We start from the raw sequence: 26,366 nt of genomic DNA on the forward strand, positions 1-26,366 counted from the left end.
ATCCACTGATTGTCACACACCTGAGTGTGTGAAATTTGTTCTCCACATTTGACCCATCCCCTGAGGAAGCAGTGAGCAGCAGCGGTGTCGTGCTCAGGAATCATTTAGAGATCTTTTGTTAGAAGTGTATCACTTTATTGCACTGTTTGATAACTATTTTACAAATCCTCTTTTGGATCACACAAAATCCTTATAAATATATAAAATTATATCCCACATTGCCATAAACTGTACACTCTACAGTATCTGTGATCATAGCATTAGCAAATCAGTGTTCCCTGTATTTGCTTTTGTGTCCGACAACAGAATGGACTTGAACACAATAACCTCCTGTCCCTCATTTCCTTTAGCACCAGTGCTGATTAGCTGTAAGTGACAGCCCTCTCCCATGTTATTGTTAAAGTATTAATGTCTCGAATCCCTACGGAGGGCAATAACTTACCCCAAATAACCATCTAGAGATGGTTATCGCTCAGTTGCTCTTTGTTAAAGATTGGAGATATATAACAGCATAGATGCAGAGATGGAGAAAATGCTGCAGGGCAGACGAGAGACAAAGATGTGCTTTGTTTGATGCTATGTGTGATAGAAACACACACAAACTATAGTTTTGCATGAGTTTGTGTGAATTGTTGTTGACCACTGTAAGACTGCTAGGCACAGGTTTAAATGTATTTCCATGGAGACTATCTGTATAAAAAAAGTTTAAAAAAAATTGAAAAGTACAGAAGTTACTAAAACCAAAGGTTCTAGCACCATGGAAAGTGTTAGTAGGTTAATCTGGGTCAAAACGCATAAATCTGAGCCTGAACAATCCTATTAAGTTTAACTTTATTTAATCAAATCAACTCCTTTCTTGTTCTCCATTGAAACACACACACACTGGCAGCTCCACGCGGGTTTTAGGTGGGATTAGGTTCAATAAAAGTAGTGTCTAATAACTTACCGCTTGCAACCCAATAGGCACAGATAAACTGGTGCTTTGTTCAATAACCTGCAAAGTATTTTCTGAAACTTCCTGTTCTTTCTCAAATGGTGCAGCACTTCAAACACTTGTGTTGATAGTTTTCTGCTGACATTTCACAGTTTAAAAGTAAAAACTGTTAGAATTTGTATTGTAATTATGGTGTTGTTTTCATTCATTTTAAAAAGATGCTATTAACAAGGGATTTTTTTTGTAATGATTTGATAATATAGATTTTTCTTTGTTTTTTTCAGCTGTATTTTGGGGCGACATCGCTTTAGACGAGGAGGACCTGCGAATGTTCCACATCGACAGAACGATAGACCTCACACAACACACCAACACACATCAACCCTCCAGTCAAGGACACACTTCAGGTGAGTGGACATAAAAAAAAGAAACTCACTAATACTTTACTTTGTTTAAATTACATTTTTATCCGCCCACATTTTCCTGAGCAGCTGTTGTAGAGCAGTTTGAACAGGAAGTAGGTCTCCCATGGAAGCCAGCATTTATAATGTTTTTGTTTTGGATTTTTGTCTCTTTTCGTATCAGGTGGCATGGGAGAACATGAAACAATGAAACGAGGATCATTAGACCTTCTGCTGGAAAGAATACGCAGATTTGGCTTTGGTAAGCAGTCTGAAATTTACCCCTTGTTTGGATGTCGTTTTTACACATCTAGACCAATCACTCTGCATGTTTGCACTCACTGATTTTATTGTAATTATCTAACATCTAACTGCTGTAGAGTTTTTAAAGTTTTGATCTTCTGTGATGCTGAGTTTCAGCTGTTTGAGCAGAGTTTTGGTTCCCATAAAGGGTCAAATGTGAAAACAAATAGCCTTATCCAACAATATATGGGCATATTTATGAGTTAATGCAGTCATTTATTATGTTTATCTGATTTTATCTGAATATGCGACTGTTTGTGTATTTTTTCTCTCATTATTTTATTAGACTTTGTCCCCAAGAATGAAAGCAAAGGAGCAACCGGCTCAAAGAGCCAAACCGGGAAAGCCTTGAAGGCTGTAAAGAGTCGTGTTCCTCGAGCAGCCACATCCCGCTTTGAAAGAATCTGGCCTGGGGGAGTCATTCCCTACGTCATCGGAGGAAACTTCACTGGTAAGCGACTCCGCAGGACCGCTTCCCCTCACCACTCTGCAGTCAAATATATGCCAAGTGTGATTGTGTGAAGGTAGGATGTGAGAAATGTGTGTGTGTTTCAGGTAGTCAGAGGGCCATGTTCAAGCAGGCCATGCGTCACTGGGAGAAACAAACGTGTGTAACTTTCATCGAAAAGACAGACGAAGAAAGCTACATTGTCTTCACCTACAGACCCTGCGGGTGAGCGTGGAAGATTTCCTTGTATATCTTGGATTGTGTGTGCAATTATGTGTGTGCGCCTAGAATTCACCAGTGACCTTGTCACAGCGAGAGACGATATGGTCATTCAACAATGGCTTTGCTTTCCTTCCTGTCCTGCTCCTGTTTCCCCGTCCCACCAATCACGCCGCTCGGTTTAAGTGTTTGTATGTTCGTGCCGTTCTTTTGTTCGTGCTCTGCAGAAGAGCATTGTTCTGTCGAGTGGCAGCACGGTGGGGTCAAAGTGTGTTTGTACAGCGGTGACACTTCACTCACTGGTTGATACAAGTCGTAAAGCTTTAGAAGGACTGCGATCAGGACATTTGAGTTTATTGCTTTAAGCCAAGGCTGTGCAGATGGCTGAGAAAAAAAAATAGGATATCCAGTTATGTACTGTTTGAGGGATTCAAGTTTTAGGGTTGCAGTGATAATATGGCCAACACTTTTCTACTCCAGCTTCTGATTATAACAGCTAATAAATGCAATATTTGTGATTTACTGAGGACTTAAAATGGTGCTTGCAAAATTTATAATATTTATCAGGTTAGGGCCTAGAATTCCTTGAAGGAATGCATATCACCCACTGCCTAGTTTTCAGCTAAGATCATCTTAAATGTAGAAATGATGAAGTTATAGCCGTTTTGGTCAAACCTTAAAAATTATGTCATGCAATGTTGTGAGATGTCACACTCAGAGTATGTATTGTAGATGACTCCCAGCTACTACCACATCAAAATTTTACCTCAATATCTGTCAAATTGACTGAGTTATAGCCATTTTTGTGCTGGGTAATGTTGCTTGGCTGTGATTGCCATCTTAAATTGGATTAATCAGTTGTAGATGTACATTCAATGATCAGTTTCTGAGAGTTTTATGAAAATCTGTTCAGTGGTTCAGGAGATTTTTTGCTAATAGTCAAACAAGCTTGACTCCTACAGTTACTCTGATGTAGACATATATGTGCCGTGTGTATGAATGTGCAAGACTGTTTGAGGCTAAAAATACAAAAATGTATGCACAGCATATACAGTATGTTTCTGCAGTGTGTACAAGATAAGTCACTGATCTTGGTGTGCAGGAAAAGTACGTTGCTTCACTGACTCCTGATCCTTTCCATGCAATCAGCTCACTGGATAACTTTAATCAGATTTGTTAGCCTGGCACCAAAGTCTCCAATAACCAGAAAAGAGAATGAATTTGTGTGTGTGTGTGTTCAGTTTGAAAAATGAATGGTCACAGCTTGTTCATATTGTTATAAAACTGCGGGAATATCACAGCATTGATGTAAATAAATACAAGCTCTGTTGTCCTAATGGATGTAGCAGCACAGTGCAGGAAATCCTGGAAAGGCTCTGTGTGTGTGTGTGTGTGTGTGTTCATTGTTGAACAGACCCACACACACACACACACACACTGCCAAATCTGTAGTAAATATCCTCTACTTACCTTTCTGTTGTGAATTTCCTATTAATCCTTTTTAGGTGTTGTTCCTATGTGGGTCGTCGTGGCAACGGACCCCAGGCCATCTCCATAGGGAAGAACTGTGACAAGTTTGGCATCGTAGTTCATGAACTGGGCCACGTCATAGGCTTCTGGCATGAACACACACGGCCTGACCGTGACGATCATGTGACCATAATCCGGGATAACATCCAGCCAGGTGAGACTCATTACCCAGGAGCCACCTGGGTCTCAGCTAGAATCACTCAGACTGTTTCATAGACTGTGTGTTTGTGTGCTTCTGAATTCTCACCCATTTTTAGGTTCCAGCAAGTGTGAATGGGTCTTTTAATGACTGTGAAGTCACCTTTACTGTTTTTATTGCCAACTGTCACTTTTCCATGACTGTAAAACTCTCTGCAACATCATGCAGCCTGACAGGTGTTGCATTTAATCACCGAGCAGTGTTGGAGAGAAGAACCAAAGTTTTATTTAGAGCACATCGATTTCAACGAACGCTCTATTTAACTTCATGATACATGCCCCTAAATATATGAGTGTATGGAGTCAGTTGTTTAAAACACCGTTTTTGTTTTGCTGAGATTGTAGAGAGTTGAATTGTGCACTCTTGGAAAGACGCCGAATTGTTGCAAGCTACTGAAACAGTGCTACGTCTGCGTTTTTGTGTGGCATTCAGGCCAGGAGTACAACTTCCTGAAGATGGAGCCAGGAGAAGTAAACTCCCTCGGGGAGCCGTATGATTTTGACAGCATCATGCACTACGCCAGGAACACCTTCTCACGGTAACGCTGCAAACATCTTGTTTGTTGACATGTATTGAATTTACAAGATCACAATTTGCTTAAACTGATATTTCCTAACAGCACAGTTGGCTCTGTCACCAGTGAAGCTGGTGGATTGTTATGTTTTCTGTTCTGATTTTTTGTTTGTTTGTTGTGGGTTATGATGTTAGAGCCAGCACAGAATTTTGGCTCTTTGCTAGCCTTTTGCTTCTTTTAGCTTTTAGCTAGTGTTTTGCTTCATTAATTCCATCACCACTATCTTAAAAAACATCCGATTTTTTGGGGGGATTTTCTAGGAATTTTATAATTGTCTGACAAACTACATTCATTCTGCTGATTTATGTCTACAGCATGTTGTCTTTTTTGAGTTATTGACCGTTTTCTGTATGTTGGAAGCAATCACATGATTCTGTTAAATGCCTAAACATTTTTAACATGTCCACTAAAATCAGATGAGATTGGCAAAAAGATCATTTATCAGTTCACCTGGCACATTTTAGGAGTTTATGTTTCATACACACATTTCAATGAAAACAAAACACTGGTGAGTATTTACAAGAAGGTGAGGGGTTTCTTAAGTTAAACGTTGTTTTGTTGACCAGAACAAGTTGTGTTACACTGCTTTGACGACATGCTCAATGCTTGTTGTTTCTTCCTGAAGCGGGATGTTCCTCGATACCATCCTTCCCTCCAGAGATGAGAACGGGGTCCGACCTGCCATTGGCCAGCGGACCAGACTCAGCAAAGGAGACATTGCACAGGCAAGGAAGCTGTATAGATGTCCAGGTACTGTCATATTTACTCTGTTTGTGTGTGTGTGTGTGTTGGTGTGTGCTGTCGTCATCACAAGGAAACTAAAGATGAGTTTTGTTTATTTTCTTGTAAATCGGCGCTCTCCGAGGTGCAAAGATGGAGTTGAGTAATTTGTTTTTCCACGTTCTCTCCTTGATTTTGTGTCTCATCTCAGACACACACACACACACACACGCGCGCTCACGCCTCTCATACAGTTCTTGAGCACACCCGTGTTGTTCTGGCGTTCCTCTGGTCCCTGGCGAGTAGTTTTGACGTGATCTGGAACTGCTCGAACTGAGCTGTGCAGTGTCGTAAAGGTTTGTGATCACAAATGGTACCACTGCTAACCGACCTATTCACACACACACACACCCACACACACATACACATTGTTAATGCTGTTAAACAATGATTCTAACAGATCATACAAGAAATTGCATGAGATTGTGTAAAATGTAGTTTTCAAGGTTTGGCAAAATGGCTTTGTCCATCATGTCCCAACATGAGATCTTAGTTTAAAACACGATATGCATCCCTTTAAGGATTTCTAAGCCTTTAATTTGTTATTTGTTCATTATACCTACATAAAATACAATAAAAAATGCAGGTACATCAAAGTGATAATGTAAGTAAACTAAATTGATATGGTCCTGCAGAAAGATTGAGACTTTATTAAGGTGTCCCATCTGGAAATAGATACCACTTAAAGCATATTGGGCCATATTTGGGTAATACCACATTCACTGACAGATGAACAGAGCCCAAGGGCATTGTGGGGGAAAACAGCATGCATGATGGGACAGGAGGGGCACATTTGGCTAACCTCCTTCTGGGAGAGAGTGACAGCATTAAACTCGAAATGAAAGTGAATGAGAGCTCCTTCAGATCATTTTCTAGGAATGTCCATCCAGCTGTTTTAGATTTGTTAGATATGTGCAGTTTGTGTTGACATGCAGTGAATGACTCCACTCCCCGAGAATGTTAAATACTACTAAACTGGGATAGAGCACACAAACGTGCACAGAGTAGCTTCATTAATGACGGAGTAAAAGAGTCTTAAAGCAACATCAAACAGTCAGTAATTTGGGGCGTTGATTTGTGTTACTTTACTGGTTACTGGTTTCCAGAAATGCATGCCTAACAGTTTCCATATGAAACATCAAATGTTACAAACACAGTGCCACAAAAACAGGGGGTCATGTCCTGAATATATTTCCCCAAAAATATATTCTACATCATTTTGTTGAACAGGCAGTTACTTAATGGACTTTGATGAACTACCGACATAAAAGACATGTTTGTTTTATTATTGCCTTCCACCATGAAAAGTGGGCGATAATGTAATAACCCGTGTGTTTGTCAGTCTGTTAGCAAAATATTTTATAAGTCACCCAGTGGGTTTTAAGAAAGCTCTCATTAAGTAATCATTGGATGTACACCTCCAACTTATTAACATTTGGAGTGAACCTGATTCTTGCTGGCGACCACAACAAATCAACCCTATAGAACACAGAAATGGCTATAACTGTGTGTCGATTTTACAGAAGTTGTGTAAAAATTTGGTGTGGTAGTAGCTGAGAGTCATCCCCAGCACATGCAAGGTGGCGGGCGATATGCAGTCCTTCAAGAAATACTAGCATTAAGCTACTAATATGCCAGTCACAAGCAAAGCTACACAACAGCAGGATTCACCAGAACAAGTGTAACTTCATCTGTATGTGTGTGTTTGTGTGTTTGTGTGTATGTGTGTTTTTGTGAATTGCAGCGTGCGGAGAAACACTTCAAGAGTCAACGGGCAACTTCTCATCTCCTGGTTACCCGAACGGATACCCTTCATACACACACTGTGTCTGGAGAATATCTGTTACACCTGGAGAAAAGGTGCAGCATACACACTAACACACACACACACACACAGAGTCTCAGCTGTATCCTGCAGTGCAGTAAATGTGCATGCATAGCCAATAAAAATAAGAGAGTGCTGACAGAGTGATGGTACATTGATTAGGTCTCAGTACCACAGATACCAAAACTCTTTCTCTACTCTGACTCTCCTTGAGTCCTCTGTGAAGTGCACACTTTTGGATTAGATATAATTAATGTGTTTCTTTTTTCCTCTCTAGATTGTTCTTAACTTTACCACAATGGACCTGTATAAAAGCAGTCTGTGCTGGTATGATTACATTGAGGTCCGAGATGGATACTGGAGGAAAGCTCCACTGCTTGGTAAGATCAAAACAACATGAGATAATAGTTACCTGAATGATTAGCTGCACATAAACAGGCTGAACACTGACTCTGCCTGTCTGCTTCTTCTTTTTAATGACCCTTCAGATATTAATCTAATCTTTTAATGACAAGGGACAGTTTAACTGTTTTACAGTGTATATGTATTTGTTTAACACTTCTTGCAAATTTTGGCACATGGTTTTAATTTGAAACTGTGAAAATAAATTCCACTACCTTCCTGACATAATGAATTATTATTTTTTTAAATATTAGGACATCAGATTAAAGACTGTAATGTTGTGCTAAAACTGAAAAATGCACTAAAAAGTATTTATTAAAAAACATGCACATAATAGATGCTGATAGATGACATATATAAAAGCAGGATTTTATAGTTGTAATATAGAGTACTGAGCTTCATTTGAAGCTAATTATAAACTACAATCCAAATTATTGTCTGTTTTATTGAGTTTACAGACAGTAATTTGATGAAGTGTTCCTGAGCCCATGTCTATAACAGAGTCAGGCCTGTTTTTAATGCAGCTAGAAGATCACTAAAATACTATTTCTATGACCAGCTCCTTACTGACCTGTTGCCAATTAACCTAATTAGTTTCAAAACGCTCCTCCAGCTGTTTTTTTTATTTGTACCACTAACTTTTACAGCCTGTCATTGCCCCTGCTCCAACTTTTATAAGACGTGTTGCTGCCATCAAATTTATTTTCCCTTTACTTGTTCCATATCTTGGTTTAAACATTTGATATGTTTACTGTGTTCCACTGTGTATTTTAGGAATTGTGGTTGTAAGTCTGAGCCAAAAAATAAACAGATCCAAAAACAAGGATTTTTGGCATATTCAGTGATCAAACTGAAGGGAATAAGGAGGCTGCATTTGTTTGACTCAAGGGGATTATTGGCCTAAACGCAGACGCTTAACTGGAAGAAGTGATATCACATTTACAACGATGGGTCAAACGGTGTTTGAACACAATATTTTCTTAACAGTTAGAGGATATAATGGTTCACTGGGTTTGATTCTGTGTGTGTGTTTTACAGGCAGGTTTTGTGGAGACAAAATTCCTGACATACTGATTTCAACCGATAGCAGAATGTGGATCGAATTCCGCAGCAGCAGCAACTGGGTGGGAAAAGGCTTTGCTGCTGTTTATGAAGGTAACAGTTCCCATTTGAACAAAAGTCAGACCAATGAGCTGAATGCAGAGACTGGAAAATTCCGTTTGACAAAGCAAGCTTCGAACTGAGCGACCTTTTGACTTTTGTGTGAAGATTTTCAAGGATTTTCATTATTCATAGCACCCTCAGAACGTGTTTCCTGTGTCTGCGGTCTTAGTTGATCCTAATTCATCCTGTCTCTTTCTCATCCGTCCTCCTCTCCTCTAACGTTCAGCGATCTGTGGAGGGGAAATCACCAAGGACTCGGGCCAGATTCAGTCTCCCAACTACCCGGATGACTACAGACCCTCTAAAGAGTGTGTGTGGAGGATCACTGTGTCTGAGGGATACAATGTTGGACTCAGCTTCCAGGCCTTTGAGGTGACCCACTCCCTGCTTGTGTGTGTGTGGCCTCCTTTGTGCATGTGCTTAGAAAAGTCTGGGTCAGATTTCACGCTTGTGTTGCAGCGAGGAAGTTAATAAAGGTGGTGGTGCGTGTGTGTTTGTGTGGTTAATGTGCGTGTATGTGTCTACAGAGACATAGAGCTGACAGATGATAATTATTTCTATCATTCTGTTGGGTTCAGGTGTGTTCGCTATATTCACGTCCTCTCTTTAGATAATAATAATAATATTATTATTATTATTATTATTAATAATAATAATAATAATAATAATAATAATAATAATAATAATAATAATAATAATAATAATAATAATAATAATAATAATAATAATAATAATAATAATAATAATAATGGAAAGTCTTTGGAAAGTCTGGCCTTGATCTTGACAGAAAAATAAATGTGACTCTGAAAGGAAATACATGTTGATATTAAACACTGTAATCCTCTTGAAACAATGCCTCAGCAAATATGTGCTGCTATCAAAGCTGGCATTAGTCTAATAAAATATTAGTGTGTGATTTTTTTTTTTTTTTTTTAGTCCTGGCACAGTGCACATACAGCTGTGTGGGAAAGATTTTTGCTCACAATAAGGACATGTTTTTTTTTACCTTCATCAGTGAGAAAGTCTAACTTTAAGTTCACATCTGGGAAAAATAATGCTAAACTTGAAAAACTGTTTGGCTTTACTCAAGTTGCAGACATCTGTGGTGAAACTCGGGACAGTTACAGTAAAAGAAAAGATGAAAAAGTGTGATGCTGTGTGCCACTCCTCACTTGGTGAAGTATTGACTAGTACAGACTGTTATTGGCTAATTATATCTTTTTAGAGGGCATAACTGTGAATGATACTGCAATTGTTTCATAAATATATGCTGGAAAAAAACTGCCTTTTCTGCAAAAATTCAGTGCTAAATGACTGCTGAATATTGCAGAGGAAGCTAGCACTGAGCTTATAAACTAAAAGAAGCAGTACACTAGCTAAAAGCCACAAGAAACACAACACTAGCTAAAATCTAAAAGTACAAAAGCAAGCTAAAAGTACCAAATAGATGGCTAAAAGCTAAATGAAACCAAACGTTAGCCATAACCTAAAAATAGCAAAACTGTAGCTTGCAGCTCAAAGTAGCAAAATGAGGGCCAAAAGCAGGAAAGTGCTAACTAAAAGCAGCATTCTGTTACCAAAAAATAAAGCAAAAGGTTAGGTAAAAGTGGCAAATGACAGAGGTGAGGGTTCGAGTGTAGATGGACCAAATTAAACAAGAGTTTTGCCTTTTGACTCAATTCTTTCTTTACCATGACCAATCGAAGCAACACCCTTATTACTGCAGACGAGGCCCCAATCTGCTGATCCATCTCCTGCTCCGTCCTACAATCACTCGTGAACAAGACTCCCAGCACCCCCCATAGAATGCCTCAGGAAACATGGTCATAAACCTTATTCAAATCTACAAAATACATGTAGACTGGAGAGTCAAACTTCCACGACTCCCATAGCAACCCATCAATGGTGAAGATCTGGTCCACTGTTCGTCAACGAGGAGGAAAGCCACACTGCTGCTCCTGGATTTGAAGTTCGACAATTGGTCTGAGCCTCCGTTTCAACACCCTGGAGTAAACATTTCCAGGGAGGCTAAGAAGTGTGATCCCCTAATAGTTGGAACACACTCCAGTCCCCCGTTTTTAAAACTGGGAACCACCACAGGACTGATTCACCCACAGGACATGTGAAAAACAGGATGCCACCATCATGTGGGCCCACCACCTGCAAGGACCGTTGAGGTTACCATCATTTAAGCTGGGCGGCAGACGAGGGAGGCTCTCTATCCATGTTAATTCCTGGTGACATAAATTTGTAAATCTAGAGTCTTAAAAATGCTGACATAAACTAGAAAAACCAGGCATTTTGCTTTAAAAAAATAGTTGGATTGCAATGATTAGTTTTTGCCTTTGAACAACTCAACTGATTGAATATAAGTTGCTTTCTAATCAGTTTATGGGACTTTCTGAGGGAAAAAGAGGATTAAGAAGCTTCAGAGAGACTTGCATGCTTCCAATGGCTTCTTTTCAAGTTTTTAGGTCTTTATTTGCTCATAACTGTCAGCAGCTGAGTTCCTGATTCACACTCCCATTTTTGATCACAGAGTGCCCGAGATAATAAATGTGCAATAAATTACAAGAAGGAGGTTAGGAAAACTTCAAAGCTTAACTGGGAATCCCCTAAATTTTATTTATTTTTTTATTTTTTCAGCATTAACAGAATACAGAACCAGATGTCTTTGATTTAATGCATTTAGCAGATTAACACATGTTGGGAAACTTTTATTGGACCCAAACAAAATAAGCAGCCAGCTTACTTTGTGATTATAATTGGTGTTTCTCTCCTGAACAACCCGTCTTCTTCAAACAGATGAAAAGAAAAAAGTTTAGCACCGCAGTAAATAACACTTCAGGCCAACTAGAGCTATTTTCCAAAATTGACATTTTAGAGAGGATTGACACAGAAAAATTTCAGTGATGCAGTTTAATATCAGAATATATAAATATGGCACATAAATGTCTTACCTAATAGTCAATATTTCACCCAGCCTTGTTATAAAACAATTAAAATTCAACTCTTTACAGCTAAGAACTCAAGCTGGACTCGTTTGAAGTTTACTGTGCAAACAACACCATTTATCATCGCATGCCAGAGATTTAAACCAAGATAATTTTATGCTAAAAAATAATAAAGTTGTAGCCGTTTGGTCAAACCCTAATAATAACAAGATGTGAGATCTCTGTCAGCACTGATATTTTGCTAACAGACAAACAAGCAAACACATATGCACTCAGACACAAACAATTTACATTATCACTGGACTTTCATGGCAGATAGGTGATAAAAATTTGCAGAAATTATTAAAGACAATTTGTACTACTGTCACATGAAACATGGCTGCACTGAAACGCTGATGTTTGACCCTCGCTGCAGTTTTATGAATCTCACTGTGAGTTTGTGTGTCTTTACATTTATGTTGATGCAGATCGAGAGACACGACAGCTGTGCCTACGACTACCTGGAGGTCCGTGATGGCCCCCTTGAAAAGAGCCCTCTGATTGGTCGGTTCTGCGGCTACGACAAACCTGAAGATGTGCGCTCGACGTCACACACTCTGTGGATGAAGTTTGTCTCAGACGGGACGGTGAACAAGGCTGGCTTTGCTGCAAACTTTTTCAAAGGTGTGAGCTTGATTAAGAGAAGTGTGTGTGTGTGTGTGTGTGTGTGTGTGTGTGTGTGTGTGCCAGTTGGTTGCCTGAATGCTCTGACTCTTGTGTTTTTCAGAGGAAGATGAGTGTGCGAAACCAGACAATGGTGGATGTGAGCAGAGTTGTGTGAACACTCTGGGCAGCTTCAAGTGTGCCTGCGACCCGGGTTACGAACTGGCCCCTGACAAGAAGAGCTGTGAAGGTAACTGTGTTCATGTAGAAGTAAGGTTTGTGTGTTTGCATTCTTGTTCGTGGTGCTTCTGTGTTCCTGCAGGATGGAAGTTTAACTCATAAAAAAAAACAAAAAAAAAAACATCCGAACAGCTTTCATCAACAGGAAAAAAAACACAAAAGGCACAAACCTGCACGCCTTGTTGTTCCCATTCCACACATACCATCAAAGGGTTTTCATTTTGCAGAACACAACAACAACATGTAATGACCTGCGTACTGAAACAAAGGAGCAAACGGCTTCTGAGGCTGAGAAAGAAGAGGATGTTAGTGAAGAATCTGGTTTGAGGGTTTTCTGAAGAGGAGTAGTGGCTACTATGAAGTCAGAGGATTAAGTTGGCGATGTGACATATTATTTTGCTCTACCATCAGAAAGTTCTGACTTGTTTTTATTGTGTTTGGGCTCATTTATAAACAGCTGCTGAGTGTGTATGAATGTTCGTGCGAACAGATTATTATGAAAGAAAAGGAGAGGTGTTTTGAATATATATATCTGTTCTTGCTTGTGTCTGTGTGTGTTTGTTTGTCCTTAGTGTTAGCAACATATCTCATAAACCAGCAGATAGATTTTACTGAAGCTCTCAGAAAGTAATCCGTGAATGCACATTTACAACTAATTAAGCTTTGGAGTTAACCCACTTCAAGATGGCTGTCAAAGCTAAGCACAAAAATAGATATAACTCAGTCAGTTTTAGAGATATTGAGCTAAGATTTAGTGTTAGTAGCTGACAGTCATTCCAAAAACATACTCTGAATGCTACACGTTATACAAGATCTTGGCGTAAAACCTTGGCATTAACTGTTAGCTTCAATGTTTGTCTGTTAGCAAAATAAGTGATGAGCCACTGGGTGAACTGTAACGAAACTCTCAGAATGTAATTACTAGATTCACATCTACAAGCAATCAACTTCTGGAGTTAGCCCAGTTCAAGATGGCCACCACAGCTAACTGGTTTTAGAAACACAAAAATGACTATAACTTAGTCAAATAAACAGATTTTGAGCGACAACACATACTTGAAAGGTGGAGCCATTTTGCACTCCTTCAAGTAATGCTCGGCCTTTAATTTTTAAAAAGTTTTCAATACCATGATCACATGACCTCCTTGTACAGTATTTCATTTGTTTGCATCTGTTTGTTGCAGCGGCTTGTGGCGGCCTCCTGTCCAAGTTGAATGGAACTATAAGCACTCCCGGCTGGCCTAAAGAATATCCACCCAACAAGAACTGTGTGTGGCAGGTGGTGGCTCCAAATCAGTACCGCATCTCCATGCAGTTTGAGGATTTCGAGCTGGAGGGCAACGAGGTGAGCGCGTCCTTGTGTTCGCAGGCTGCCCTCGGGGCGAGTGGTGCAAGTATCCTTACTCTGTTTGTGCATTTTAGGTTTGTAAATACGATTATGTTGAGGTGCGGAGCGGCCTCTCATCCGACTCTAAGCTGCACGGTAAATACTGCGGCTCTGAAGTCCCTGAGGTCATCACCTCGCAGTACAACAACATGAGGATCGAGTTCAAGTCGGACAACACGGTTTCCAAGAAGGGCTTCAAGGCTCACTTCTTCTCAGGTAAGACCCGTACGCAAGTGTATGTACTGGTCAGAGTGGTTTTGACCTAAGTGAGAGCAACTGGAACACCCAGAGTGTGCAGACGGACATGGCAGAAGTGAATTATGGTGCAGGAGTGGTTTGTGGTTTTCATGCTTAACACCACTGGAATCCATTCAGGCTGCCAGAACTCAAAGCTGATATCTTAGTGCCTTCACCTCCTACAAACTGTGTCATTTTGAAAGATTTCAGTTTTTATTAAGTCTAGAAAATCCCTAATAATAATCACTAATATTATAAAACACAAAAATAGGAGATAAAGAAAAACTACAAATAATTTACTTGTGCTTAGAATGTTTCATAATATTAATATATTTTATACAAGAGTAAAATCAGCTTTTGTAGATTTAAAAATTGTCAAAACACATTTGTAGTCCCTTGCATCCTTAATTGTCAATGTTTTCTTTCAGTTTTATTATTGTTTACATCTTTTTTTTTCTTTAACTGTGTTAGTAATTAAAAAAACATATCTGTTTCAAAGAGACAGGGTTGTATATATTTTACTAGACAACTAAGATTGATTTGCTGAAAAAATATAAATATAGAGGTTTGTAAAAAAAAATGAGACAAATACAAATTTGCAATTAACACTTAAGTTATCACTTAATAAGCTTAAATACCTAACAGATACATTATAGAAGAAATAAAAGGATGAAGGATGAAGCATGATTAGTGACTTCCCAGAGCACCTCAAATTCCAAACATGGTTCCACTGACATCATATTCAGATGGTGCATGCCAATTTGCGAGTGCTCTGAGTTGTAGCTTAGCTTTGTTTGAACTTTTCGGGGATAACTTTTATCTGGCATGAAGCCAGCAGCTCGAGGGAGGTCCCTGCAGCCTCCCACACATTACTAATCCACGGGAGCTCGTGCATGCGCCTGTGAGTGCATGTGGACATTTTGAGCTTGACCTGAAGACAGCTACAATGAACACTGTGTAGCATCGACCGCAAAGCTTCTTAGCCAGTGATAGGGTGAGACTGAGCCCACAATAGCACAGTAATACCACATCAGACACTGACACACACACACAGATAAAGGGAGAGGATTTAGTGGTTTCATTAAAATCAGATCTGGTTGAGTTGAGGTGAAAACCAGCATGTGTGTCTAATCTCACACCTCTTTATAGGAGTCTGTTTTTTTTGCTCCAAAGCACAAGCAAATCAAAACCACTCTGCTGTGTGTCCCACACTCTCCACCTGAGCATCGTCTGTTATTCTGTGTGGTCACTTCTTTCTGCGTGTAAACATGGCTGCCTCATTCAGAGCGAGCCCTCCCAGTGCCTTCTAGCTTGTTTCTGATGCTGCTGCTGAGTCCAGCCTCGCTTAACGGCTTAGTTGTCAGCCAGCCAGCCATCCAGAGGCAAACCCGGGTGGTTAGAAGAAACCATAAAATTAGGGAATGAAGATGAGAAAATAACTGAGAAGAGAAACTCTCTGGCCGTGTCGGTTCTTTCGTTATAGCCCTTTAATCCAGAGCCAGTCGAAAAGATTAAATGTCTGAGTTGTATTATAGATCATACAACACAAACATTTCCAATATCTACGTACGCTTAATAAGAAACTGTCAAATTAAATGTTTTACATGTCAAAAAAACTTTTTTGATGATATGTGGGTGAAAAAATTAGTCCAAGTATCTTGATTGGATGCAACACAGTCACGGATTCTTGGTTTTCTAGGCTTGAGTTTAGGTTTTTAGGTTTTCTTGTTGTTCTGCTTTGTCACCTTTATTTTATAAGAACGGCTCCATGTCAGTTTTGTTCTCCTGCTCTTTGGTCACACCTGGTCTTGTTTTGTTATTGTTACACCTGTTCCTTATGTTTAATTAAGTCTACAATTAATACAGTTAATCTTTTCTTCCTTAGTTGCTTGTTTTTTTTTTTATCTTAGTGTTTTTCTTTACTAACTTGCCTTTCGCAGCACCATCAGCTATTAAAATTATGATTATTAAAGAGTTGTTTCACCAACGTCTCTGGATTATTGTCAACATAAGAATCTTTGAGTCTTTACCTGTCCTGGTTTTGCTACAATACAAAGTAAGACCCAGTTGTTAGGAATTTGTTGATATGCTCAGAGTTTTGTCATAATTTGCAGCTTCTCTTCAGTTTCTCTTTGGTTTCCTGAGTAAACATGTCAGACTTTTACATCATCTGTAGTTCGACCCGGGAGAATACAGCTGATCTGAAAACAGCTGTTAAAGTCAGAGACTGCTTGCAGCTTCAACTTTGACCTCAGTCAACAAATGTTGTTCTACACTGACTAACAAATGTTTCAGTCTTTTGTGCTTTTGTTTTTAGTTGCACGTAGAACAGTCTCTTTATTTTTACGTCTATTAATTTTTAGATAATCTTTTAAAGTTTCAGCTGCAGACCATGTTGAAAGCAGGGATGGCTCAGGGTATTTTGACCATCCTTTTGAGCTTTAACTCCCAGCCTTGATGATAAAGTTTAGCCTGAAAGCTGAAAACTGTTCTGTCTGAGCATGTTAATGTTTTAACCACCTCTGTCACTTTCCCTTACATCACCAACCTGCCTGGTTTGGTTTTCTCCTCATCACATCCCCTCCCATTGGGAGCTTTTTCCCGCTGTCTTCGTTTTATTTCCTCTTCCTTCCCTCCCCTTCATATCTGATGTTTCCACATGAGTAACGTGTTGCATGTGTGTCTCTCACAGACAAAGATGAGTGCAGCAAGGACAACGGCGGCTGCCAGCACGAGTGCATCAACACACTGGGCTCTTACGTTTGTCAGTGTCGCCATGGCTTTGTGCTGCATGAGAACAAACATGACTGTAAGGAAGGTGGGTTTCACGTACACTCACACATTGGCACAAAAACACCAGAGTGGATGTGCATGGTAACACATCCATGCTAGCATGTGTCAGTCATGAAATCGCACCTCGTCCATCAACATGTGCACGATAACAGACTGGTTCTTAAATAAGGGAAGAGTTATTCTACATACTTCTACACTGAAGGCAGCCACTGTCTTGGACATACCACTTGGCCTCATCCCCCCCTTATTGAACTCCTCATCTTCAGTCCAAATGGTCCTCTGTGCTCCTCTGGGCCAAGCAAAGCATTTAGGATTCTTACGCTGAACAATGGTAGTCTTGACTTTCAGTGAAGGATCTTATTAAACCAAAAATGACTAACAGTTGCTGATCGATATGTTTGTGAAGTTGAATACGTCAAATCCTGTTTCCCATACCCCATTATTTTAATTCACAAGGACTAGTGATAAAAATATATTCCACTACAAAATAAGATACTCCTTTAAGAAGACAATTTGCCATCATTTATCGTTCAACGCGACATCAAAATCCACATAAATGCAGCAGACATTGGCATTTTTCAAAAAATTCTTGTTCACCCTTGTGTTATGCTGAGAAAAAAATACATTTCTTATGTTGCGGGTCATTTTGGCCCGTATTGTGTAAATCCACTCAAAACGGGGAGGTACGACATTTCGTTTTGCACAAACACACAAAACGCACCATTAGAGCCAAGTGGTTGAGGGAATGGGTAAAATGGAATTCAGCCTTAGCCATCCAGGTCATAGTAAACCTAAGTGCTTGAAAAAATCCAGGAAGGGAAGTCCAGTATACTTCTGTTTAAGCTCTAAAGCTTGCTGGTGACTATAAATTTTCTTGTTGGACATGAACTTGTAATATAAAACTCCCCGTCTATATTGAAGGACTTCAGCTTTAATATAGGCCTGTCTCAGATGACACACTAAACAAGGACTTTCCTTAAAGAACTTGGAACTCACTCTAAAGAACGTCAGACCATTATTGTGTTGGACTTGTTTCAGAGGACTTGAGATTTTTGGGTCATTGACTTGCGACTCGATCTGTACTTTTCTCAAATAATTGGTTTGTAGTTACAGCGGTTAGGTTTATTTGTCTCAGAGGTGTTCTTCAGAGTTCGGCAGGATTTGAGACTCAACTTGGACTTGTATCAAATATTCCCCGCTTGACTCACAGCCTGAAAAGTTCACACCAAGGGATTTAACTGCAGCACAAATATTTGTTTAAATCGTAACACTGAAAATTATAAATGGGGACAAATTTATCTCAAACCTTTGATGAAAAAGGTATAAATTTTACCTAAATTTAACTAAAACGGGCGACTAAAACCACAGTATGTGTTCCCTGTGGTGTTTTTGTTCACAAAGCATACAGTCTACGTCTGCAACCTGGTTTTGGGGCTAAAAAAAGACACTATTTAGCAAAAGCTTCTTGGACATTCCCACACACATACAAACACGCATCAGTTTAAGTGAAAGATTAAACTGAGCTCTTTGAAGTTGAACTTTTGTCCACGCACACAGACTCAGACACTACATCAGTACGCTCATGCACACCTCACCCAAGGCTCCCTGTGTTGCTCATAAAAAGACTCGTGTTTCAAACATCTGGGAGCTTAAAAGCATACGAACCGCTGTCCTCCTGTGTGTGTTTAGATGTTTCATGAGACCAGCTTGACCCAGTAACCGTGCAGAGTCATGCAAATCCACATTCCCATGACATGTATTTGTTTGTATACACGATACTATAACACTGAAAGGCTGCATTTGCTGCAGTATCAGCCAACATATTGCCAGAACTAAATGCTGTTTGATGGAAATATCTGGTTTGCTAAACTTTAAAAAAAGAAAAGGTTTTCTTTTGTAATTGTGAGCGTCGAATACGTCATCTGTACCAAGTGCTTTTGATCTTCTTTTAAACATATTTATGTAATTTTTTGCATGGGGTTGACATGTTTGAGAAATGGAAGCAGCCACTCAGACACATGGCCGTTGGTCTTGAGCATGCCTTCCTACAAAGCCAGAGCACCCATCTAACTCACAACATATGCTCTCAGATGCCACATGTGACTGTGACGCCTGCCTTTGATATTGCATTTTAACCGAGGCAGCTGTCACCACTGAGACTCCCACTTCAGCGAGAGATAAGTAGCTGTCAACATGCCGCAGTCAGCAGACTTTGTGCTTTTATGAAGTAAATTACTACAGTTTTAGCTCACCCCTTTCCCCCCAGTTATAGCTGAGCCGTGGCTCATATGTTGTGGTTTAAGTACTCTGTAGCTACGACGAACTGCAGCTTATATGTGATATTTCTGGAACGTTTCTGGCTTAAATCCAATAAAAAGAAGCAATTGTCTATCAAAAGAAGAGCTAACTGCTGAGTAACTGAGACCACAAAGTGACAGAGAAGTTATAAGCACAAGGATCAAAAGATGATTTTTTTTTAAATTTCAGATATTTGCAAAAATTAGACCTTCAGCACCACATTTATCATGTTGTCTTTAAATCCTGCAACTAAGCTAAGTTGAACTTTTACATTTCTAAGAAAAATATCAGAATATTAGCTCAGAACAATGACTTCAGATGGTGTTTTCTTTAGATATTTGCTGTTTCGACTGTTAAAAAGCACATTTTCCCAGTTTCTTCTGGCTCGCTGAGTATCCAGGAGTACAGAAAACCTTTAAAATAATAACACAAAAATATTGTTACATGGCTTTTACAGTTTGTAAGATTTTGGCTAGGATTTTCAGGCTTGCAGATTCTGTAGGCATGATAGCTACAAACAATCTGTTGTTGCTTTTCGTCATCTTTCAATCTTCATTTTCAGATTATTTGCCAAACTTTTTGTCAATATGTAATATTCAACACTTAACTTTTAGTGACCATCTTCATATTCTTTTAAATTATGTCAAACCATCAATTGTATTCAGTCTTTAGACACCAGAGGTCTTTTTAACATCACAATGGCTCAACCATTTCTAATAAAAGATAACTGTAAACTAAAAGTTTCTTGTAGGTTTTGAGTGTACTCTGTATCACACAGAAGTGTAAAATTGTGCAGAAACCCTGCTTGATCAGGGTGGTTGCAGAGTACGTCTTCACGCTTTTCAAGTGACATTCACTCTGAACTTGTGACCAGAACATGCTTCTTTGAAATCCTTTCTGTCTCCCTTGGTTCTCGTTTCTCTCCTTCCTGTTTCCTTTCCATTTCCTCTGACCTTTTCCCGTACAGCCACGATTTTGACTTCCTTCCTATGTCTGTGTGTGTGTGTGCGTGTGCTTTTGTGTTACAGCCGAATGTGAGCATAAGATCCACAGCCCCAGTGGGACCCTGAGCAGTCCCAACTGGCCTAACAAGTATCCCAGCCGGAAGGAGTGCACCTGGGACATCACTGCCATGCCGGGACACAGAGTTAAGATTGTAAGTGAGCGATCAAATGAAGCGAGTCACTCGTGGCTGAAATGCCTGCCTCCATTTCTACCAATCCTCCATGTAAAACCTTCAGGCGGCTCTTCCTCATTTTTTACATGAAGACTTCTCTTTTCATGTTCCATTTATGAAACCCAAATGTGAACGGAGTAGAACTGGCATGTTTGGATATTCGGGTTAACTGCAAGCGTGTGCTCATGTGTTAATAAGAGGCCTTGGGCAACAGCCATCTGTGTCCTTGCGTCTCTATATGTGTGTGTTTTGCATACACACACACACACACACACATAGTTTTCCAATCTGCTGCACTTGTATGCATTAAAAAAGAGACTTCCTTATTGTGTTATGAATAACTGAGGTTCTCTAACTTTTTGGTGCCGAGTTCTGCTTCTGGTGGATAATCTCAAATGTTGTTTATATATGTATAAGTTGTTTGTTTAGAGAAGATGTTGTGACATGCACGTTATAATAAAGAGACTGAGCACAAGTCATTGTCAGAAGTAGATGTACAAAAGAAAAAAAAGACCTCAGAGAGTTAGAAAGACAAGGAGATGATTGTTAATTAGATCAGACAGATGGTGTTTGGCTTTGAGGCAAAATGAAATGATCAGTGCAGTTTGAACGCTCATGTGAACATTCATACTTCTATGTCACATAAACACAAGGGTTTTAAAAGGAGACATATTATGCCCCTTTCCCCCCCACACACTGGAAGGATTCCTTTGTTTCTAATGAAACGTCTGCAACAAGCTTTACCAAAATGTAAGATTATAATGACAAAATTCTCGTAAATTAAAGCATTCCTTGAAGGAAAGGTCAAATCTTGTTAACCATGTTATGTACAATCTCATGCAAGACTTTTGTGAGATGAGTTAGCTCTTGGGGAATGTGTTGGCGATGATGCTCAACTACTACCACACTACGTTTTAGCTCAATATTTGTAAAAATGACAGCATTTCAGCCACTTTTGTGTCTTTTAAGGTTGATTCGATGTGTGCGCCATCTTCAATGACGTTGACTCCAGTTGTAGATGTACACCCAATGATTACCTTGTGAGAGTTTCATTAAAATGTGTTCAGTTAGCTTACTAACAGACAGACCTATAAACACTCACAAACCTCCATAAACCACAGAAACTCTTGACGTTTGGGTCTGTGACCCAGCTTTGCTTGTTGTTTGTAAATGTTTAGAAGCCAAGTCAGAGACAAAAGATAAAGGACTTTTGAAAACATAATTCAGTAAAAGGCTGGTACAAACATTAAAAACACTGTTTTTGAATCCTAATTGAATTTTATTTGACTTTGCCCTACTTGAAGCATCTCCCAAATGGTTAACTTTGAAGAAACATCAAACATTAGAGGGCACCAACATTTTTTTTAAGTGGTTTAATGTCATTGTATTGCTCCAGTTTTCTCTGGGTTTGGGTTATTTGGATAGATGCCCATCCCTTTGCCCTGCAGCTTGGAAATTCGAAAATGTTGAAGTTGCAATTTAGACTGACTTCCAGGAGACCATAACCCTCCTGAAGCCCTCAAAACTGAAGAAAGGAAGAGAAGCCCTTGTAACTTCGGGTTCGTTTGACCTGAAGGCCACGGGAGGGTTAAATACAGTAACCGGTAAAGCCTTATGACTGTGAATTGTCTGAAATCTCATCAAGCTGTGCTACCACCTCTGCAGGCCTTCAATGAGTTTGAGATCGAGCAGCATCAGGAATGTGCTTACGACCACCTGGAGGCCTTTGACGGGGACAGCAACGCAGCAGCCATCTTGAGCCGACTGTGCGGCAGTAAGATTCCGGAGCCCCTGGTCTCCACGGGGAACAAGATATACCTCCGCTTCATTTCTGACGCCTCCGTACAACGGAAGGGTTTCCAAGCTACACACTCCACAGGTCCGTACTCATGTAGAATCATGTATCTCAGCGTTTACTGTTTTAAATCTGCAAATAGATCACTGTGTGAGTCTGTGTGTTTGTGAAGAGCATCACTTGGTCACCAGTTTAGAGTTCCCACATCCCAGTCCTTCGTCCCCCTCTAGTGGTTCATTACAGCAAGTGCATGATGAAAATAATTCAGAAACCTGGTTTAGTCCATGAGTAAATCCTAAAACTTTCTAGGAATATTGCAGAAATTTGCACATCACAAGAAGTTTTCCCACATGTGTGTATTTTTTCAGAGTGTGGAGGTCGTCTGAAAGCAGAAGCCCGTCAGAAAAACCTTTACTCCCACGCCCAGTTTGGAGATAATAATTACCCGGGTCACACTGACTGTGAGTGGCTGCTGACCACTGAGCAGGACTACGGCATTGAGCTCAGCTTTGTAACGTTTGAGGTGGAGGAAGAAGCCGACTGCGGTTATGACTACATCGAGCTGTATAATGGATACGATGCAAATTCCCACCGGCTGGGTCGCTTCTGTGGTTCAGGGGTAAGCCCTCGTGGTGGAATGTTTATCTTTGAGTTGCACAAGGTGCACAGAGGTGTTGCTCCCACCCTTTCACCATCTTTACTAACTATTTGGTTAAAATTTATGAATACATTACACTTCTCTTGTAATAGATATTGACACATACTGTACCTTGCAAAAGTATTCATACCGCTTACAGTTTACCACGTTTTATCACGTTGCAACCACAAACTTCAAAGGATTTTACTGGGATTTTATGTGACAGACCAACACAAAGTAGAGCCGAATTGTGAAGTGGATGAAAAATGATACAAGGTTCTCAAAATTTATGTGTGGCGTGCATTTGTAATCAGACCCCAAACTGAAATCCAGAGCGAATAGTTGCCTTCAGGAGTCACTCAATTAGTAAATAGAGCCCACGTGTATGTAATGTAATCTCAGTATAAATCCAGCTGTTCTGTGAAGGCCTCAGAGGTTTGTTACAGAACATCAGTGATCAAACAGCATCATGAAGACCAAGGAACACAACCAGACAGGTCAGGGGGTGAAGTTGTTAAGTAGTTTAAAGCAGGTTTAGGTTACAAAACAGTTTCCATTGACGTGTCTTCCATTTTCTCTTTTATGTTTGATAATCATAACATTAACAGAATAAAAGAAGAAGGAGGTAGGAAAAATTATTTAGGAGGAAAATCTATGAAAACCCATTCTGCAGTTGATGAGATTTTTCCTTTTTTAACTGCAGCTAACACATTGAGCCTAAAATTAAAAAAATAAATAAATAAAAGTCTGTCTTTGTGGTTTGGAAGAGATAGCACGTTATATTCTGTAAAAGTTTAAAGAATCACTTTGTGTTTCTCTGTTCCCATTCTCAGCCCAGAGAAGGGATTTACTCGCTGGGAGACACTATGCTGATCCGTTTCCATAGCGACGACACCATCAGCAAGAAGGGCTTCCACATCCGCTACACGAGCACCAAGTTCCAGGAGAACCTTCACGCCAGGAAGTGACTTTAGACTCTGACCTCTGTGCAGCCTCGGCCGCCTGACCGTCACCATGGCAACAGGAAAAAGTACAGACTGTCCCTTCTTCTCTGACCCACAAACAGATGAGGATGTTGGTCCATCCAGACACCAGAGGAGGTCAATTTAAACGCTTGTCTCCAAAAGTGACGCTGCACTTTGAGACGAGACATCAACAAGTGTGGGAGGAACTTATCTGAACACTGCATGCACCGCCTTCACCAAGGAGATGGATTCAGGACTGACATGACCACAAGTTTCAGTGCAGAGAGAGCGAGAGAGAGAGGTTGACCCAAAAACAGTTCATGGTTGCACAAACAAACAAAATCCTCCAAGCACACGCACACACAGGGACTGGATTCATGCTCAGAATGATTAACTCTGGATGCTGAAGACACTGAAACATGCATTCACATCACGGGGAGTTCTTGGTGACTCGTCGATCTTTGAAATGTGCAACTTACTGTCGTCCGACGGCTGCTTCACATTTACAGCAACTCAAGAGGAAACTGCTGACAGACGTCCTATTGCCTTTGATGTTTGGGACCTGGCCTCTTCAGCCCAGCTCAGAACAGCTGCAGATGATTTGATTTCTTTACATTGTACAATTTAAAGTGTTTACTGTATATGTGAGGGTGTGTGTGTGTGTGTGTGTGTGTGTGTATGTGTGTGTCTGTATGGGGGGAAAAAAAGAACAAGTAAAAAGCTCAAGTCGTCCTTTTACCTTTTTTTTTTTTTGCTTAAAGCTTATGCAGACGAACATTGTGGAACAAAAGAAAACAAAGATTTTCCTAAATAATCTGCGAAGCTGATGTTAAGCCTTGCTTTATGTTGTGAGTTGTGTTTTTTTTGTAACAAACATGCTTCACCGACGTTCCCCGTTTCATTATTCCCACACAGTTTTTTTTTCTTTTCATTTCTAAGAGGATATGTAGAGGGAAAATCTGTGACTATGTGTCTCTTGGATATGAGGGGTTGAAGGAGAGACTCCCATGGTGCTAAAATAAAAAACTGAATGAAGGATTTTAAATGGAGATCCAGCCTGTGAGTGTGTGTGTGTGAACAGCACATCACATCAGCAGCTCCAGATCTGTGGAACGACAACATTGCCTTAGAACCACATTTATGCTCACACAGGTCGCTCCTTTGCTCTCGAAGTGGTGTCTTCTTGAGTCTGGATTGTGTTCACAGTGTTTTGGCTGAATTTTTCATTTGTCTGAAAATGCTAAAGAGTTTTATTGTAAAAAAAAAGAAGAAGAAGAAAGAAAATACATGGGAAGTGTAATTTGCGTGTGCGATGGTGTGTTTGTTTCATTTTTGTCGCTGCTCTCAGACATACCTTACATGCTTTGAGAACCTCCTCGTGTGTTGGAGCATTTCACGAACCACGTCCGAACATTTGCTCTCTGTATATTTGGAGCAAGAAATTGAAAAGTTGAAGGAGAATCAGCTAATTTTTTTTTCCTGTGTTAAATTCCAATCTGTAAGTTTGTGTCACAGTTGGTTAAAAATAAATGTGTGTGTGTGTGTGTATAAGTTGTGTGTTTCAATGGAATATTTTATTGCTGTATACGTGCCAAGCTCCACAGGACCCTGAACCACTTTAATTTTTATTTTGTTCTGTTTTCTCTCTCGACCTCTGTGTCTGTAGCTCAGAGACACTGAAATCTCGTCCTCTGCATTGGTCATTAAAGTACACACAGGTTCAAACCACTCGTGTGCTTTGTATCTTTCTACTGTGTTTTGTATTCAATGTAAATGTAACTTCTATCCCTCCATCCATCTTCTTCTGCTTATCTGAGGTCGGGAAACCCCAACATCCCACTCCCCAGAAACACTCCGCAGCTCCACATGACCCCTGTTTCCAGGCCAGAGAGGATATATAATCCCTCCAGCGAGTTTTGTGTCTGCCATGCAGTCTCCTCCCAGTGGAATGTCCCAAAATACTTCCAAAGGGAAATGCCCGAACCAGCTCAGCTGACTCTTTTTGATGCTGAGGAGCACCATCTCTACACCGAGGTCCACCTGAATGATGGAGCTCCTCACCTTATCTCTGCAGTCAAGCCCGGCCGCCCTACAAAGAAAGCTCCTTTCAGCCGCTTGTATCCAGGATCTCGTTCTTTCAGTCATGATCCAAACCTCCTGATCATAGGTGAGGGTTGGAGCGTAGATGGACCAGTAAATCGAGAGTTTTGCCGTTCGACTCAATTCTTTCTTTACCAAGACCAATTAAAGCAATGCCAAACCAGACGGTCCTCTCCACGACTGTGCCTTGAGATCCTGTCTGTGAACAACACAATCAGGATTGGAGACAAAGAGAAACTCCAATCTGCACCAAAAACAAGCTTGACTTTGTGCCAAGGACGCAGATGTAACTCCTGCTTTGATTATACACAAACTGGATAGCTCTTAGAGGTGACCCTGGCACTCAATATGCCCACAGCACC

The 26,366-nt window shown here is 40.1% G+C and overlaps 1 protein-coding gene across 3 annotated transcripts in view; it reads left to right on the forward strand.

Moving 5' to 3' along the window:
* Nucleotides 1–25,629, forward strand: part of tll1 (tolloid-like 1) — a 38,477-nt gene extending 12,848 nt beyond the window's left edge. For 2 of the 3 annotated variants that reach the window (XM_025004614.2, XM_017405452.3), the window contains exons 3-22: nt 1,219–1,341; nt 1,520–1,597; nt 1,925–2,089; nt 2,194–2,311; nt 3,811–3,989; nt 4,467–4,572; nt 5,234–5,358; nt 7,133–7,248; nt 7,491–7,593; nt 8,654–8,770; nt 9,006–9,151; nt 12,201–12,396; nt 12,500–12,625; nt 13,800–13,960; nt 14,038–14,218; nt 16,932–17,057; nt 20,359–20,486; nt 22,173–22,386; nt 22,671–22,921; nt 23,773–25,629. In XM_025004614.2, the coding sequence (XP_024860382.1) occupies nt 1,219–1,341; nt 1,520–1,597; nt 1,925–2,089; nt 2,194–2,311; nt 3,811–3,989; nt 4,467–4,572; nt 5,234–5,358; nt 7,133–7,248; nt 7,491–7,593; nt 8,654–8,770; nt 9,006–9,151; nt 12,201–12,396; nt 12,500–12,625; nt 13,800–13,960; nt 14,038–14,218; nt 16,932–17,057; nt 20,359–20,486; nt 22,173–22,386; nt 22,671–22,921; nt 23,773–23,907 (2,894 nt within the window). In that variant the 3' untranslated portion in view covers nt 23,908–25,629. Of the gene's footprint in view, nt 1–1,218; nt 1,342–1,519; nt 1,598–1,924; nt 2,090–2,193; nt 2,312–3,810; nt 3,990–4,466; nt 4,573–5,233; nt 5,359–7,132; nt 7,249–7,490; nt 7,594–8,653; nt 8,771–9,005; nt 9,152–12,200; nt 12,397–12,499; nt 12,626–13,799; nt 13,961–14,037; nt 14,219–16,931; nt 17,058–20,358; nt 20,487–22,172; nt 22,387–22,670; nt 22,922–23,772 lie in introns of those variants that run through there. The other variant, XM_017405549.2, reaches the window with a different exon arrangement.
* The last annotated feature ends 737 nt before the right edge of the window (nt 25,630–26,366 follow it).

This window comes from Kryptolebias marmoratus, linkage group LG3, assembly GCF_001649575.2.
Source record: "Kryptolebias marmoratus isolate JLee-2015 linkage group LG3, ASM164957v2, whole genome shotgun sequence".
Lineage (NCBI taxonomy): Eukaryota > Metazoa > Chordata > Actinopteri > Cyprinodontiformes > Rivulidae > Kryptolebias > Kryptolebias marmoratus.